The sequence below is a fragment of the Pyrus communis genome, chromosome 14, assembly GCF_041283825.1.
Source record: "Pyrus communis isolate YQ-2024b chromosome 14, ASM4128382v1, whole genome shotgun sequence".
Classification (NCBI taxonomy): domain Eukaryota; kingdom Viridiplantae; phylum Streptophyta; class Magnoliopsida; order Rosales; family Rosaceae; genus Pyrus; species Pyrus communis.
In genome coordinates this window covers 18,351,578-18,369,406 of record NC_142578.1, presented here as the reverse complement: position 1 = coordinate 18,369,406, position 17,829 = coordinate 18,351,578, and the positions used below count along the sequence as shown (strand labels likewise).

Here is a 17,829-nt window from a genome sequence, read left to right as displayed (position 1 = left end):
TGTTAACGTGATTTAAGTATGACTGTTCAAATAGAAGGAGAGAGAATTGGAGAAAAAAAAAGAGAGAAAAAGAATCCTAATGCAATGTCTATACCCTCCTCCTTTAGTCATTTGTATAAAAATACATACAACCCACTACTACTCCTCCCTCGCGGCTGTCAACCAAAAATAAAATAAAAATATTAATTTCATTGGGATTATTAAATTAATTTTGTCATTTCCTTTTTCTTTTCACATTGCTTGCCCTGTAATTCAAAAAATAAAGTTGGAAAAAAATTAACAAGATTTGGGGTGAAACACTGAAATCTGGTCGGGTCTTGCTTTGTGGGATGTGGATATTGGTGGGTCTTCCTCTTCTTATTTCAATACAACAAACCTGCCTTGTTTCTCATTTCCTCCTCCTCCCATAGAAAAAACAGCACCAACACAAAAATAATTTTAGCTTTTTCTTTTGGTATTTGCTTTCTTCTTCATCGGTAAGAAATGGGGATGTCTGCCACAGATTCACAGTTTCACGTTCTAGCTGTTGATGACAGCGTCATCGATCGAAAGCTGATCGAGAGGCTCCTCAAGACCTCATCGTACCAAGGTAAATAAACCCCTGCACTCGAGGTTTCGAGTTCCATTTTTTCCTTTCCTGAATAAACCCCCTGATGAAATTTCAAGTGTTGGGTTCTCATTGTTTTACTATATTAACGTTGGGTTTTGGACGTTGAATGCAGTTACTACAGTTGATTCTGGTAGCAAGGCTCTTGAGTTTCTGGGTTTGTATGAGGATGAACAAAGCAGTTCAGATTCACCTTCTGTCTCCCCAAACAATCAACAGGTCCTCTCTCAATCTCTCAATTTCCCAATCTTTTGATTACTTTTCTCTCTATTTTCCTTTCTCTTTTTTCTTTTTCTTTTTTTTTTTGTAAAAATATTAATAAAAAAAATATGGGTTTCTAAATTTGATTGGTTTTCTCTCTGTGGTTGTGCAGGAAGTGGGAGTGAATCTTGTAATTACAGACTACTGTATGCCTGGAATGACAGGATATGATTTGCTCAAGAAAATCAAGGTATACTTTTTTAGTTTTTATTTGTTTATTTTTTTTATATTGCCGTGCATGTTTTCTTTTCCTCGATCTTTCCCTATTGATTTTTCTTCCATCTGTCCAATGGAGTTTTACAATTGTCCAATTGCCCACTTGGGTTTAAACCATCAATTAAAATCCCCTGGAATATTTGCCCACCAAATTTTCAACCCAAAAATAAATCAGGTTCCAGATGTCAGTCACAAGATTTCCTCTGTCACATTCCAAAAAGTTTACAGGATTTTTTGTTTTTGTGGATTTTTCAGGAGTCTTCATCTCTGAGGAACATACCTGTTGTGATCATGTCATCTGAGAATGTTCCTTCAAGAATCACCAGGTACCTTTTCTGTCCTTTTCTGTTTCTGCACTCCTTGGGTTTCCGTCTCTTGATTCTCCTTTATCCAAACGTAAAGAAAAATGAAAAAGGGAGGAACAGAGTGAACGGAAAAAGAAAAAAAAAAGAGAGTGCAGAAATCACCTTCCTTAAAAAATGGTAGGAAAATTTGAATTGTGAAGTTTAATTGATTAACTATTTGGTTAATAACAGATGCTTGGAAGAAGGGGCCGAGGAGTTTTTCTTAAAGCCAGTGAGACTATCAGACTTGAGTAGGCTTAGACCCCATCTGATGAAATCCAAGTCCAGCAATCAAAACCAAGAAAAACAAGAAGATGAATCTGAAAACTCAGAGACTCAATCACAGGAGCAGGATCATGAACTAGAACAGCAACAACCGCAAACGATGCCGCCCAACAATAACAAGAGGAAGGCAATGGAAGAGGGGCTTTCACCTGATAGAACTAGACCCAGATACAGTGGGATCGCCACTCTGGTTTGATTTCCATTTTTTTTTTTTTATCTCCTGATGATTTGAACAATGTAATTTTACTACCTTTGTTCTCCTTTCTTTTTTTTTTTTCCCTTTTCCTTTTTTTTTTTTTTTTTTTTTTTCGTAGAGGGTTTTTTTTTCATGTATACAATTTACATGAAAATAGTTACATTCCAATTTTGTTGTGCTACTTTGATTAATGACATAAAGTAGAAAAATTAAATAAATAAATTGATGTATAATGAAACAGGGTTACTTTGATCAACAGAGTGTTTCCTTATTTCCGCTTTTTGTTTTTCTAAAAAATTGCACTTAAATTGGTGCATCCCAATTTATAACTGGCCTGCAATCATAGTAGTGGAAATGAATTGAGTCTTTGCGGGAATCGAATATTTAATCTAACAAAATTTTTGATTTGACCCAAAAAAAAAAAAATCATAACTGGCCTGAATATAAAAGGTTTAAGACTCGAAGGTCTGGGCCTGACTAAATTGGTTAGAGCGGTGTGATTCTCTTACTTGACTCAAGTTCGAAGCCTCTCTTCTCAATTTAAATTAGATTAGTTTTGAAGAAAGTTGAGATTCTAAAATAAAATTAATTGATAATATGAAAAATAGCTCAACTTAGTAACTCTATGCAAGGTTTCTCTTCTTATCAATGTGAGATTTATTTTCAATACATCCCTCATGTGGTGATTTTCAATCCTAAACATATGGACAACACAACGAGGTGACATGGCGCACATGTGGCTGTTGAGCTTCACATGTTGGACAATCTGCTCTGATACCATGAAGAAAGTTGAGGTTCCACCATAAAACTAATTTGCAATATAAGAAGTAGCTCAACTTACTTAAGTATGTTCGTCATCTTATCGATGTGACATTCATTCTCAACAAAATTAAATAAAAATTATTGTGTTTTTTGTCTAGATCAAGTCAAGCTCAACCAGTCACCTAATTGCAAAAGCATGTGGCACATGATTTGCCTCCTCAGTCTGAAACCAAAAGAAAGCAGCATATCTTTCACATCCTCCTCGATATCAATATTCGACAACCGTTCATGAAACCGGGTGCATACGCCTTGTTTTTCTAGTCTTTATTCTCATGTGAGTTGGGGTGGCCGGAGTGCCTTGCAAGTGGCGAGGGGAGCCCCTAGAATTTTCGTCAAGAACATTTTCTGATTTGCGGTGGGCTAGAGCACACCCGAGTCCCTACCCCAGCCTGTCATGACATGCCCCCAAAACTTCACCCTTGTCATTCTGACAACGGCTAGGGCTTGAAAGATGACCTTCAACCTGAAGAACCACCCCAGCGGGCCGAATCAAAAAGGGTAAGTGGTGGGTCATGCAAAGCCTATCCAAAAGCTCGAGCAAGTTAAGCCTGGCTTTGCACCATCGAGCAAGATTAACGTCAGCCACATTTTATAATTTACGTGCAACAAAACAACCCAAAAAAAATAAAATATATATATATATATTTGTAAATAGTAATCGCCTTTACTCAACAAGTAGAGTTGCACAAATACAAATACTATTGAGAGTGAATAGTAAAAGCAATTTACATGGCTCTTGCCCTTTAGAGCGGATGAAACTGCTCTCCCACAACATGAATGAGTCATCACAGCCATACCCTATGACAATTGAGTTTTAAAAGTCCATCACCTTATATAGGCTTATCCACATTAATTAATCAAATTAATGGAGCATAAATGTGAAAAAAGTATTAATTAATCAAATTAATGGAGCACAAATTACGTTTATTTCTGGTTTTAGTAGGCTTGTTTTCATACATATTTTTTATTGGTACATTTGTATTATTCTCGATGTTATTTTCTTATATGAAAAACTACAAAAATTTATATATGGATTACTACAAATATCTTAAATGGTATTTTATTTCTTCATTTTATTACTTTATAAATTGTAGATAATCATTTTTTTTTGGGTATAATTATCTTTAGAGGGAATCAAAGGAGTTAGATTGTAGGAAATTTGTTTCAATATCTCTACAGTTTTTTCCTGACATGAAGAATTTAGGCAGTGGTAAGATCTGTAATTTTAGTACAAATAAAGGATAGTTATGATAGATGAAACTTCAAATTTGTAGGAAAAATGTTTAATTAAATCTCTAAAACCAACAAATGTTTAGTCTATAGAGTTGAAAACTCAGGCACTTATATCAAAACATCCCTATAAATAATACGACTATTAGTTTGATATTGTACCAAACGCCCGATTAATTAGTCAGTACTATCCGATGATAAATTATCCTATCTGATTGAAATAGTCAGTACAATCCGAGCTGTCAAACGAGATCTCAATATACTAATGGACCCAAGCAAGCCATTTTGAGTACTTAAAAGTCCATTGTGATGTTATGCTTTAATACTCTTCGCAAATTTTCTGGTGCGGAATATTTTTTGCAGACCATCCACGTGGACCAACTTAAACCGTTGGATTTCATCTGGATGTCTCACAATAAAATTGAACTCATTGGTGGAACCTGATCATAAATGACAAGTTAATAAATTGGCAAATTTTGAATAAAATGTAATATAAGTTGAATCATTTATATAAAATAGGAGAAAAATTGGAAAAATATTTCGGAAGTTGCTGCTGACTCATTGCAGGGTGCTCGCCGTTTTGAAGAAAATGGAGAAAAACTATATCAAACAAATCACAAGGTGCATGTGGTACATAATGAGTAAAATATTATATAAGGTGTTCGTGTAAAATCAAGAAAAATCGAAAAAATAATTCGAATGTTCCCACAAAATTCTTGAACCGACTTATTGAGAAATGAACATAAAACCTCTTTTACAAGTTGAAATTAAGGTTCTAAAAGACATTAAGTGTCAGTCGGGCAGTGGCTGGTGCCTAGCGCTAGTCGAGCGGTAGCTGGTGCTTAGCGCTAGTCAGGCGGTAGCTGGTGCCTAGCACCTAGGCTATTAGGCGGAGCCTAAGCGAACTAGGTAAATTTAAGTAAATTTATTATCTATAGGATAAATAAGGGTCTGCTTATATTTAAAAAATACATAATTGCCTTGGAATATATACAACAACAACAAAGCTTTTTCCCACTAAGTGGTGCCCTGGAATATATAAATTGAAAAATAAAATGACAAATAGATTATAAAGTATTAGAACATAATGAAAATGAAAATTATCTATTTTCTGTCTAAGTGAGAGTCGCGACCAACACGGGCTAGGTGGGCGCCTAAGCATGTCTATGTGCCATTTCTTAATTTTCAAACACCTAGGGATTAATTGAAGCGGTGGCCAGCCGCTTAGCGTTTAGGCTGGGGCCTAGGCAGCGCTAGGCGGAGATTTTTAGAACAGTGGTTGAAATCAAATAGGAGAATTTCACAAATGTTACATTGGGTACTTGGTGCTTGTCATGTTACATGATATACTTGTACAAGTTTCATGATGGTGCTTAATTGAATCTCCTTGACCAATCACCATATTCATGACATTGATTCGGCATATTGAACGTACCACGTTGAAGATATCGCATTCCCAGTCACGTACCAATTGACGATATATTTTTCGCATTTTAGAAATATTTTTTTATTAATGTTAAACTCAAACTATACATTAATGGATTTATAGTTGTAACAATCCAAACGACAATGTACCCATCGTCAAAGAGTAAAGGATGCAATCACAAACGTTTTCATATTTTTCACATTTGTAAATTAATTATTATGATCTCTTTAATGTGCTTTTATATTTTATAGGAATAATAAAAATAACACATGACCTTTATCAAGTGCTGCCACGTGGGTTATGTAAGAGTTCGGACCAAACAAAATGTGTCACTTGTCTGGGTTGTCTTGAGGGAAATTTCGGTATTGCCCTCGCTAGAGTTAAACTGGTATTTTTGGGATGATCACTTGTGACATGTTATGAAATAATACCCTAAACTCTAGTGATGGGCGAGAAGATGGCACATGGCAATGAGAAATAAAAAATATATATAATTTGAAATTTTCATATAAAATAAGAGAAAAATAAAATTCAAAAGTTGCTACAAATTTGTTGCAGGTTGCTCATTGTTTTGACACAAAAAAAACTCGAGAAAATTATATCAAACTAATCATAAGGTGTCACATGGCATATATTGAATAAAATATTATATAAGGTATAACTTTTAATAAAATCTTAGAAAAAACGAAAAAAATATTTCGAAGTTGTGTTGACCCTAAAAATTACAAAAACGTACGTGGCGCGCAGGCCTAGTAACTAATAAGCTAACTACGTCCTTCGGTCGAATGTGGGGCGTGCCAACTCGTCGGCCGAGCCTGGCCGAGGAGTAAAATTTGTTGATGTAGCTTTGAGCGCGTCGCTGACTTCTTTATCTTGCGATTGCGACCGAGGAAGGAACACTCTCGGTCTCTGGGTTCTACAGCCTGAAGACGAGGCTGCTAATTCTGCGGAGTTCACAAATCGTCCGAGCCCGATTCGGTCACTGTGATTATATTCGTGAGAGTATAAGCACGTCGAATCGAGACCAAACTGTATGGGCACAGGTACTCGAACGTGATGTATGTCTTGATGGTAAACGTAGTTCGGCCGTCGGAATGCCGAACCCTGAAACTCACTTGTGAGTATCCAATCATAAAACCACTCGGCGACCAGTACGCCGAGCAATGTAATTCGTAACACCTAACTATGCCGAGAAGGCTAGCAAGGTGACCTCTGCCAATAAAGGTTCGAAAACCTTTCTCGACCGAGACTTGGATAGATAATCGGTCAACCTCGACGCAGTGCTGTTTATCCAAACTAAAGATGCTTCTCGGTCGGCTGATTCTGCGGCAGCAGTGCTGTTTATCCAAACTGAAGGTGCTCGCCGGGCGCTTCCACAGCGCTGTTTATCCAAACTGAAGGTGTGTCGGCAAGAAAAGAAAAGGAAAAATCTCAAGGTGTTGAGATGTTTTGCGCAGGGCAATTGTATGCTGATTTGAAGGTCCTTTCCTGTTGCATGATTTCTTGTATTTATAGTGCCCCATTCCTTGAAAACCAATTCTGATTTGGATTGGGAGTCCTTGTCCCATTTCGCCTCTAACTCGAACAAACCTATTCCTACTGGGATTCTGAATTTTCCTTCTTTTCGGGACTCCCTTCCTTGCTGGTCGAGAGTCCTGATCGCACTAGGACTTCCTCGACCTTTCCTATTCATCCGGACTACTTAGGATAGGATTTGGCCGATCCTGCCAGCTGGCCCAGGATTTATTATTTGGCTCATAGTATTTACCATTACCTTGGGCCGAGCATATCCTGCTGCTCAGCCTAGCAATAATATTTTGGGCCCAAACATTGCCCCCTCGCTTCTGAGGTCGCTGACCGTTAACTCTTGGTCGGGACTCGACCTTGAAGAAGCGAAAACGTTTATTGCTTTTTCGGACTTTACTTCCTTAATGACCGTTATTCCTGCGCAATTATGAGCCATGATTGCACTTCCCTCGTTGCCCCCAAAGCGTGGCCACGTGTCGATTCTCCGCCGCTCTTAAAACTTTCAATCGTGGGCCTCGAAACCGTGCACTAACTGGAACGTCTTATCCTCATTAATGCCTTAAAACTGGCGTCGCACGCAATCGTGCGTCCTGGATTTTCGACTCCTCGATCCCCTCTTCGCAGGTTCCCAAAATATCCGAAATGATTGAGCCTTTCCCGGTTAAATTTCCCCCCAATTTGAACCAGTGCTTTTCGAATTCCAAACGTTTGATCTTCATTCTGAAAAGCTTATAAATACCCACATTTCTGCCATTCGTATTTTACGCTTTCAGAAATTCCAAAATCCCAAATTTATCATCCCTGTTCGCTCAAGCAAAAATCCTTCCAGTTCTTCCTTCTGCGATTTCCTCTCCAATTTTCCTCTGCAATCTCTTCTTTTCCAAACTATCTCCTACCATCTTTCCAAATGGCCTCCTTTATTTCGAAGCTCTCTGACGAGATCAATAAATGCAAAGATTTCATCGATCGGAATGCGATCAAAACACTACGCTTTGAGAATGACATGGCCACCACTCATCAGATTCTGGGCCCCCTCTTCAGGGATGCAGTGCCGTCGTGCATCACCAATCTTCTCAATGAGCAGTGCCTAACACCCCTGCTCCAAGGGTTCGACTGGTCCAAATGGTGCTTGGCTCGACCTCAAGGAGCTTGGCCCTCGACCACCACAGCCTGGGCCGCCTGGGTGGATCGAATGAGATCAATCTTCGGCGAGGAGTGGAAAGCCCTCGGCATCTATGATGCCATCCTGCTTTCGACCATGGAGATTACCATGGACAAGGAGCTGCTTATGGCGGCCTTGACTCTATGGTGTTCGGCCACCAACACCATGGTCCTTCCATTCGGACCCCTCGGCCCTACAATCCTCGACATCTCGGCCATTCTTGGGACTCCACCGTCCGGCCTCCCAATCGACGCCACTCTCTCTGGATGCCCCTCCCTCCTTAACCTGAAGGCGCTTTTCGACTAGCGGGCCGTCGAAACACTCAGCCGAGGAGATCGAAAGCCTTCCAGAGAAGAAGTTCAGAAGCTTCATAAGAACTTATTCAAATACAATACTCTGATTCTCCACTTTGCCGGCCGAGGCGAGGAGAGTCTCAGGAAGGGAGAACATGAAGCCTTCCTCTTCTATTGGTACAACAAATTTATTTGTTGTACCAGGTCGAACAAATGCCTGGTCGAGAATATGCCGGTGGCCCAAGCCCTGGCTAATGGTCACTCTCTGGCGCTCAGCCCGGCAATTCTTGCCAACCTCTTTCGTTGCTTGGCCGAGACGACCATCAACAAGATTGACCCGTACCAGAATGGGCCCCTCTGGGTTTTCCAACTCTGGCTGCAGGTCTATTTCTCCACTCTTCGGCCTGAGGTCCCTGCTTTCCAGCGCTCAGCCGCCCTCAGCCCCCAACTGGCCTCTCGACCGGCTCCTCCTCACCGGGCTGACGAGGTCCTTAAGCACTTTTTCAGCCTCGACGTTCTTTCGGACGACGAGTTCCTGGTGTGCCGGCGCCAGGAGTATCCTGCTTCAATCGGGCTCCCGACGGCACCTTGGGCCGCGGCCGAAGACGCGGGCCTTCGTCAGTCCTGGGGGTCAATCGTACTGGCTCGCGACCTTCCCCTTGGTTGCGATGCCCGCCGAGCCGGTTGGGAGGTCTACCAGCCCCACTTTGTCGCCCGGCAGCTCGGCTACCTCCAAGGTTGCCCTGTACCCCTGATCGTCTCTCGTTCCCTCCTGAGCCGGGGATGTCTTTCTGGTTCTTCCGAGAGGGAGTGCCGGACGACAGAGCAAGAGTTTCAGGATTGGTGCAAGAAGTTTCGTCTTCGGCCAATCGTTCCGGAATCCTTGGGCACCGACACTTTTGGGGACTGGTGTGATGAGTACACCGGCGACTTCTTCGGCGCCACGGCCGAAGACGTGGTGAGCAAAGTGTTTGGCGACCGGCCCAGACCGGCGCTCTCGACCCAACCTAAGGAGTCGGCCCAAGGTATATTGTTGACTACTTTGCTACTTCAGAAAAAGAAACTTACTTGTCCTCGTTACTAATCACTTTGCTATTTCAGGGGGTCGCGGGTCGAGGACGGTCGAAGTGGTCGCTGCGGTGGCAAAGGCGAAGAAGCTGGTGCCCAAGAAGAAAACCCTTGTCACCGAGCGGACGGTCCCTTCCAAACGCCCTCACCGAGAGGCCGAGCCTGCGGAGGAGACCCCTCGCCCTTCTAAACGCGTCAAGAAATTGGCGAAGAAGGGCGACCGAGAAATTCATGTCGTCCTCAGTAATACTTCTGGGACGCCTGCTCCTGCCGGCTCTCCATCTGTGCCGGCTGCCGCGGCATCCCCAACCTCGAATCCTCCAGCCGTTTCCCCGGCCGATCCAATCGTCGCACCCGCTCCAGCTTCGGAGTCGGTCGTGGCACCTGAAGTGGGGAAGTCGGCTGCGCCTGCCGAAGCACCATCGTCTCCAACAGTCGTTTTGGAGGTATAATTCTGTTTCCACTTGCTTCTTTAGGTTTCTGGTTGTAATGCTAAATGTTATCTTTTTGTTCAGGATGTCGAGAGCGAGAGTGACGAAGTCCCGCTGCAACGCCGTCGTCGACCAGTCAACTCTCCTCCCGTCTATCCTCCTCCGGTCGTCGAGGCGACCGCTCGACCACGTCCTACTGCGGCGGATCGTGGCAAGAGACCTATTGCCGATCCTGAGGCCACGGCTGAAACGCCGATCCACCCGCAGGACGAAGATCCTCTCATTCATCCACAGGAAGTCTCTTCGGCCTTTGTAAGTCTCGCTTTTTGTTGTGTTGATTTTTTTTTTTGTGTGGCACATTTTTTTTTTTTTTTTTTTTAAAAACGCCTATTAAATGTCAGGTGCCCGAACATTCATTTCACCGGCAATTTTACGCGCCGAGGGGCGTTGTCTATATTTCCTGGCCGCCGTCGTGGCCATCAAATGTAGATGACCTCCATCGGCCGCGTGAATTGCGTGGCGGTCTAAGGCACTGGGCTCGGCCATTAAGTTCCCTGGGTTCGAGCAATGACCCAGAGGGCATAGCCGAAGTCTCCTCTCGGCAGGTCTAAAACAATCCCCTTTTTCCTTTATGCACTACATCCCGATGTCTTACTTTCCTCACAAAGTTTTCCTTTTATGTGCAGCCATCGTGGGAAGTGGAGCTTGACGCTCTTCTTCAGAGCACGACCGGTGAGGCCGGCTCTTCTGCAGCTCCGGCCGAATCGGCGGGAGCCACGCCCGCCGAAGTCTTCGTGAAGCTGCACGAAGTTTTGTCTCTGACTGCCTCCCAAGCTCTCCGGTGCAAGAGCCTTGACTCTGTTGGAGAGTGTCTCAATGACCTCGCCAGCGACGGTCACCTGAGCCCGAAAGGTATCTCGTTCCTCACCGATCTCTTGGAGCGGACTCGGCAACACTTTCTCATCTTCAAGCGAGCCTTACAAGTCGAGGACGATTTGAAGGTGGCCAAGGTCGCGCATGAGGCTGGCCGAGTAGAGATGGAGGCAATCAAGGCGAAGAAAGCAAAGCTGACTGAGTTTGATCGTCAGATCTCTGACCTTCAACGTCAAATCTCTGACCTTCAACGGCAAAGGTCGGCTGCTGCTTCTGAGCTGGAGAAAGACTTTGAGACTAACAAGGGTCGGCTGACGGCCTTTGCTGCCGGTGCACGGCGTATCCAGCAACTGCAGTGTAACAAGAAGACAAGGCAGGCTGAGATAATTTTGAGCGAAGCGAAGTGGCTGGAGCTGAAGGCTATCCTTGAGATTTTCCTCCCCTCGACCCCTTAGGATTTCACCATTGTATTTGTATTTGTTCTTCTTGTAATGACTTTTTGTTATCAATACAATCGTCGTTTTGCTATTAATACAATGGTTGTCTTGCTATTAATACAATGGTCTTACTCTTGCATTTCCCATGTAATTGGATAATACTTCTTTAAAAACTTTCCATTAATCGGCAACTTATGAATGGCCCTTCCCAATTCGGCGACCACTTACCAAATCTGGGGTCTTTAATCCCAACAGGCAACACAGTTTGCCAAACCAATTCTCCTTCGCCGAACGTTTTTTGTCTCACACGCTGGTTATATGCTCGCTCGGCAATTTTCTTTTGTGCAACCAATAAGTTACCCGCGTCGATTCGACTTTCTTCTAAGTCTTCCAACTCTTGCCGCATCGCTTGACTGTATTCAATACTGCATAAATCAGTCTGCTCGATTACTCGTAACAAGCTTATACTCAACTCGACCGGTAACATAGCAATGTGTCCATAAGTTAATGCATAAGGAGTGGTTCCAGTGGCCGACCAGGGTGAAGTTCGGTATGCCCATAATGCTTCATTTAACTTCAAATGCCACAAACCAGGTTTTTCTTTTACCATTTTTTCAAGGATGCCGATCAACACTTTGTTGCTTGCCTCGGCCTGTCCGTTTGCCTGTGGGTAATACGGCGTAGATTGCTCGAGTCGGATATTCAAACTTGCCGCGTATTCCCTAAACCTATCTGGCACGCCGAATCTGGTCACAATATTCTCCTCTACGAAGTTGCATACCTCTTTAGCAGTTAATTCGACGTATGACCTGGCTTCGACCCACTTAGTGAAATAGTCAGTTGCTACAATTATCCACGCGTGTTTCGCTGCCCCCGATGATGACGTGATTTTGCCAATTACATCCATTGCCCAACCCCTGAACGGCCATGGTTTAGTAACCGATTGTAGTAATTCGGTCGGGGCTCTCTGCACGGGTCCATGAATTTGGCATGATACGCATCTCCGTGCATATTCGATGCAATCCTTTAATATATTGGGCCAAAAATAACCGTGTCGTCGGAGCAACCAGCGCATCTTTCATCCAGATTGGTGTGCCCCGCAAATTCCTTCATGTACCTCGGCCATTGCTTGGGCAACCTCGTGTGGGCCGAGGCACAACAGTAGTAAACCATCATCGCCCTTGCGATATAATTCATTTTGATACGACACGTAATTTGTCGCGAGCACCTTCGTTCTTTGGTCGTGTTTCCCATTGGGGTTATCGAGGTACCGTAACATCGTCCTTCTCCAATCATCTGGTTCTACTTCGACGACACATACTTCTATGGGATCTCCTCGTTCTAATAGGGATGGGAGCGACATTACCCTTGTACGTATTACGTGCGCGCGTTGGAGGGTTTGCTAATTAATCAAAACGGGGTGCGATCGTTGACCCGTGTTCGCAATTCCCACAATTCGACCTAGTTTGCCCCCATGAGTTGTGCTCCGGAGGCAATCTGGGCGAGTTCGTCGGCGTCAGTATTGTGGATACGTGAAATGTGTTCAAATGTGATTCGTTCGAACGACTCGGCCAGGTAGGTGGCGACCATGTGATAGGGAGCTAAAGTACAACTCATGCAACGAAACACGCCATTCAGTTGGTTAATCACAAGTTCGGAATCACCAAGGACAAGAACGCGGGGGGCCCGCAGATCGTGTAAAACATGGAGGCCGATAATGAGGGCTTCATATTCGGCTTGATTATTGGTGCAGCTGAAATCTAACTTGAGAGAAAAATACCATCGGCAGTGATCAGGCGACTGAATTGCGATACCGACACCTGCCGAGGTCGAAGTACTGGAACCATCAAAATGCATAGTCCAATGGTTATCGCGTGTGGTGACGAAACCGATGTCGACGTCTCCCCCCTCAAAACCATAAGGGGATGGGTGTTGTGCCAGGAAGTCGGCGAGGGCTTGCCCCTTGACGGCCTTTTATGGTACATACTGAAGGCTGAACTCGGATAGGGCGAGTGTCCATTTCCCAATTCGGCCTTTGACCATAGGCCGAGTCAGCATGTAACGAATTACGTCGGTTTGGGCGATGACCTGCGTAACTGTGGGGAGCATGTAATGCCGAAGCTTGGATGCGGCGAAAAACAACGCTAAGAAAAGTTTTTCGACAGGGGAATAATTAAGTTCTGGTGAATTCAGGTTTCGGCTAAGGTAAAAGATAGCTTGTTCGCGTCGGACGTTGTTATCTTGTGCGAGTAGGCACCTAATGGATTCAGCAGCTGCTGAAATGTACAATTTAAGGGGTTTGTTGCGACAAGGTGGAACGAGCACAGGTGGGGTGGAAAGGGCCACCTTGATTTGCGTAAATGCAGCTTGATGCTCTTCGCGTCATTCAAATCGGTCGGTCTCCTTCAGTTTAAGGAATGTAGAGAATGCTTTCATTTTACCGGCCGAATTGGCGATGAAACGACGGAGGAAATTTATCTGCCCGAGTAACGATTGGAGCTGTTTCTTTGTCGTCGGCGGTGGGGCGCTAATGATGGCGCGGGCTTTATTTTCATCGACCTCGATGCCGCGATGGTGCACCAAAAACCCTAGGAAATTACCGGCCGAAACACCGAAAGCACACTTGGCCGGGTTCATCTTGAGGTTGTTTTTGTGCATGCGAAGGAACGCTTGCCTCAGGTCGTCCAGGTGTGTTTGACGACATTTGGATTTTACGACCACATCATCGATATAAACTTCGACGATTGTACCGATTAAGTCGTGGAAGATCATATTCATGGCTCGTTGGTATGTGGCGCCGGCATTCTTGAGGCCGAATGGCATGACCACCCATTCGTAAGTACCAAGTGCCCCCGGGCAACGGAAAGCCGTCTTGTGGATGTCGGTTTCGGCGATGAAAATCTGGTTGTAACCCGCATGACCGTCCATAAAAGATAGCAGTTCATGATTAGCTGCGGCATCAATTAATAAATCTGAGAACGGCATCGTATATTCGTCTTTGGGAGTAGCCAGATTTAGATTACGGAAATCGATGCAAATGCGAAGGGCACCGTTTTTCTTTAATACGGGGACGATATTGGCCAACCATTCGACATACCGAGCGGTCCTAATAAATTCGGCTTTTAGAAGCCGAACTAATTCTTCCTTAATGCCGAGTTGTACTTCGTTCGAAAATCGGCGAGGAGGCTGTCGAAAAGGCTTACACCCCTCCTTGATGCGTAGTTCATGCTCTACAAGGTTTCGGTCAAGGCCTGGCATTTCATGATAACTCCACGCAAAGCAATCTTTAAATTCGTGGAGTAGCTTACGGAGTTCGACCTTCATGGATAGTGGGAGTAACGCACTAATAAAGAATATGCGAGGATCCTCGGTCGTGCCTACGTTAACTTCCTCTAACGGGTCCTTGACTTGAGGTCGATGGTCTTCGAGTTCGGCCGGCGCAGCCTGAACTTTATCGAAAGATAGAACGGGGCCGTTATCTGCTTCGGCCAGAAATTCGATTAAATTGACGCCAGAATGTGGTTGCTTGGTAATGGCGTACCAATGGGCCAGCAGACGTTCCATTGTAGATGAAACCGCGGCCTGACGCCGTTCTTGCATGGTGTGCTCAATCATCGGCATTGATGACCAAGTTCGCCAAGCCAAGTCTCGCCGAATCCTGTTGGACAGTCTCGGCGCCGACCTCAATCACTTTTTGTACTGAAATTCTCGTCGGCCGTTCATCCTCGTTAAGGCCTTGGAGGGTGATGTAGCCGACGTGATCATCATAATAGCGAGCCTGAATCATGTTGGTTTCAAATGGTTGGTTATCGGCTGGGTGAACTACGACCGATTTGCCATCCCAAAAGATGAGGACTTGGTATAATGATGAAGGAATGCAACTGGTTTGGTGGATCCAGTCGCGGCCAAGTAATGCGTTATAATCCGTCTTGGAATCAATGACAAAGAATGCCGTCATGTGTTGACGACCGGTAATGCTAACTTCCAACGGGAGCACCCCTTTGGTCTGAGTTTTGTCACTAACAAAGCTGCTCATAGTGATCCTTGACGGAATGAGTTCATTATCAGAACGGCGTAAAGCCTTCATGACGGATATTGGCATAATGTTGACTGTGGCTCCACAGTCGACAAATACTTTAGAAATGGGAAATCCTTCGATGTGAGCCGTGACGTACAACGGCTTCAGGTGTTGGAGATTAACCGAGGAGGAGCGGGGAAATAGCTCGGCCAAAGCTGCCTTAAGGTTATCTCCACTTTGGTTTTCTCGGTCGTCGTCGTTTGCGACGAAGTCTACTTATGTGGCTTCCTTGGCAACTACGTCCCCGTCCAAGAAACTTGACTGGTGGGTACTCGGTTGGAATTCAGCTGGTAGAACGTGTACCATACTGATCTCCATATGTTCGAGGACCGAGGGGCCCATTGGGTCATGGTCGTCGTCTTCTGGAGAACTATCCTCTGTAGCAGTCGTCGGAAAATCCTCGATCAAACTTTTGAGTTCCTCGGTAAGAGCCGGTATCCGAGACGTGGGAACCAAATTGAGTGCGGGTGAGCCATTTCCTTCGACGATGTGGACTGCCGAAGATTTACGTTGGTCATTTGTTACATGGGCTCGTTCTTCATATGCAATACGGGCGTTCCTCGTGTCTAGATAGGTATCCAAACGTGCTATTCGTTTTTCCTCGTCGGCCGTGAGGCCGAAGAGCGATACAGCCGAGAAGACTTCGAAATGATAGCGTAAATGCTGAAGATCTTCGAGCGAAAAGGGTAATTCGGCGGCGTCGATATCTGTATAAGGATCGACCTCAAAACCAAGGACCCGAGCCTCCCGTATATGTTGAAACCTAGCTTTAATGGCTGGATCAGAAGTTTTCTGGATAATTTACTCGGCATCAGGACAAGTTAGCACTAAGTCGAGGGCTTCCTGACATGCCTTGGGGAGTCCGTACAAGTCATTTGCGGAGTATTTCTTATGAAATTCTCGCATGTATTCCATGGATGCACCGAGGAATGGAGGGTGTAAGTTGCGCCGTATTTTGATAAACGGCTCGCGCGGTGGTAACGGAGAAAGTTTCCTTTCGGCCTCTTGTGTAAAGTACTCTAGACGAGCTCTCGTTTCCCCAGGCCGGAGAAGGATCTTAATACGTTTCTCAGCCTCCTCAATGGTGGTTTCGAAATCAGCATCCGCTACTTTCTTCCCTTCGGCTAACTCGGTCATGATAGTCGGGGTTGGCCGTTCGCTGATGTTGTCCACGGCCTTTTTTGGTTGCCACTGGTTGGCCGGGCTGGCCTGCGCTTCCCGTCGTCGAGCCATGCAATCTATCCGTTGACGACAATGTTTTTGGGATTTAGACAGCGCCGTATACAAGCCAGTCGGAGAATTGTAACTGTACCAGCGTTGATCTGATGTCCTTGGTGGTTTGAAAGTTTTGCGATCAGCTGGTAAGCCCGAACTGTTGGCATTGCGCGAGTAATAATCCTCATTATAGAAAGGTGCGTCGAAATCAAGACGCCGCCTGACCGAGGTCTGGTCTTTCGGCTGTACTTGTGGCCGAGTCGATCAAACACTTGACGTCGTGGACCTAATCCCTTTGATGATGTTGTAGGAGCTGTGGGTGGTGTTGACAATTTCTTCCCAGGTTCAACTGGTGTTTTACAATGGTCACATAAAGCTTTCGATCCACAAGTTTCGTCAGAAATTGACCTCGTCATCGGCTCATCGGCGGGTCGCACCGATTGTTCCGTTGGTGATGCATTTGAAAATATATCAAGCTTTAGTCTTGTTCGACCATTCCGTTGACGGATATGCTGCACCGGGACATATTCGGCCTTCCCTTTATTTTTGGGAAGGTGAGCATCCACCATACCAATCGTTGTTGAAGGGAAAGGATTAACATCGACAGCCATCTTTTCCGGAAATTTCAACTTTCCTTTTTCAATCCAACTTTGAATTGTGTCCCGGAACACAACACAATTATTGGTTGCATGCTTATTAGAATTATGATACTTGCAGTATATCTTTCCTTTTAATTCATCAGCCTTAGGGATAATATGTCCCGGCCGAAGCTTGATGATTTTTGCTGCCAATAATTGATCGAAAATTGCATCAGCTTTGGTGATATCGAAAGTGTATACTTTCGATGACTTACTCATTTCCTCGGCGGCCAAACGGGTTTTGGTGTCTTTGGAATTCACCTGCACCAAGGCCTTGCAAACATAGGGTTTGTCTATTACTATCTCGGCCGCATCTACACTAACATACTGAGGGTCTTCACTTTCGGCCGATGCGTAGCTAACCGTGGGATTCTTATACAGCGTTCCCCGAGATGGTGGCTTCGATATCTTTTCTTCTCGGAGCAGATAATCATATTGCTCAACGTGTTGAGCAAGTTCGTACATATCTCGGATGTTCGCCCCCAGGAACTTCTTTTTGTACTCCACGTCTAATCCGTTGAGGGCGATCCTGACGAATTCCACTTCGGGGAGTGGCACTCGGCACCAATTCCTAGCCGATTTAAACCTTGTTAGGTATGCCATTGGAGATTCGTTAGATGCTTGAGCCATCCTGGCCAACGATGATACAGACATCTCCATCCCTGGCCGATAGAATTGTTCATGGAACTTTTCGACCAACTCTTCCCAACTCTGCACGGA

The 17,829-nt window shown here is 44.6% G+C and overlaps 1 protein-coding gene across 1 annotated transcript; it reads left to right on the top strand.

Moving 5' to 3' along the window:
* Positions 1–302: 302 nt before the first annotated feature.
* On the top strand, positions 303–2,167 carry ARR9 (response regulator 9). Its single transcript, XM_068453044.2, has 5 exons — positions 303–589; positions 723–826; positions 981–1,058; positions 1,340–1,410; positions 1,621–2,167. Exons 1-5 carry the CDS (start codon positions 484–486, stop codon positions 1,907–1,909), a joined length of 648 nt encoding a protein of 215 aa, XP_068309145.2. The 5' UTR covers positions 303–483; the 3' UTR covers positions 1,910–2,167.
* Positions 2,168–17,829: the final 15,662 nt, after the last annotated feature.

Coding starts and splice junctions, on each gene's coding strand:
- ARR9 (XM_068453044.2), top strand. CDS start 484: ATGGGGATGTCTGCCACAGATTCACAGTTTCACGTTCTAGCTGTTGAT. Junction 827..980: donor TCTCCCCAAACAATCAACAG/GTCCTCTCTCAA, acceptor GTGGTTGTGCAG/GAAGTGGGAGTGAATCTTGT. Junction 1,059..1,339: donor ATTTGCTCAAGAAAATCAAG/GTATACTTTTTT, acceptor TGGATTTTTCAG/GAGTCTTCATCTCTGAGGAA.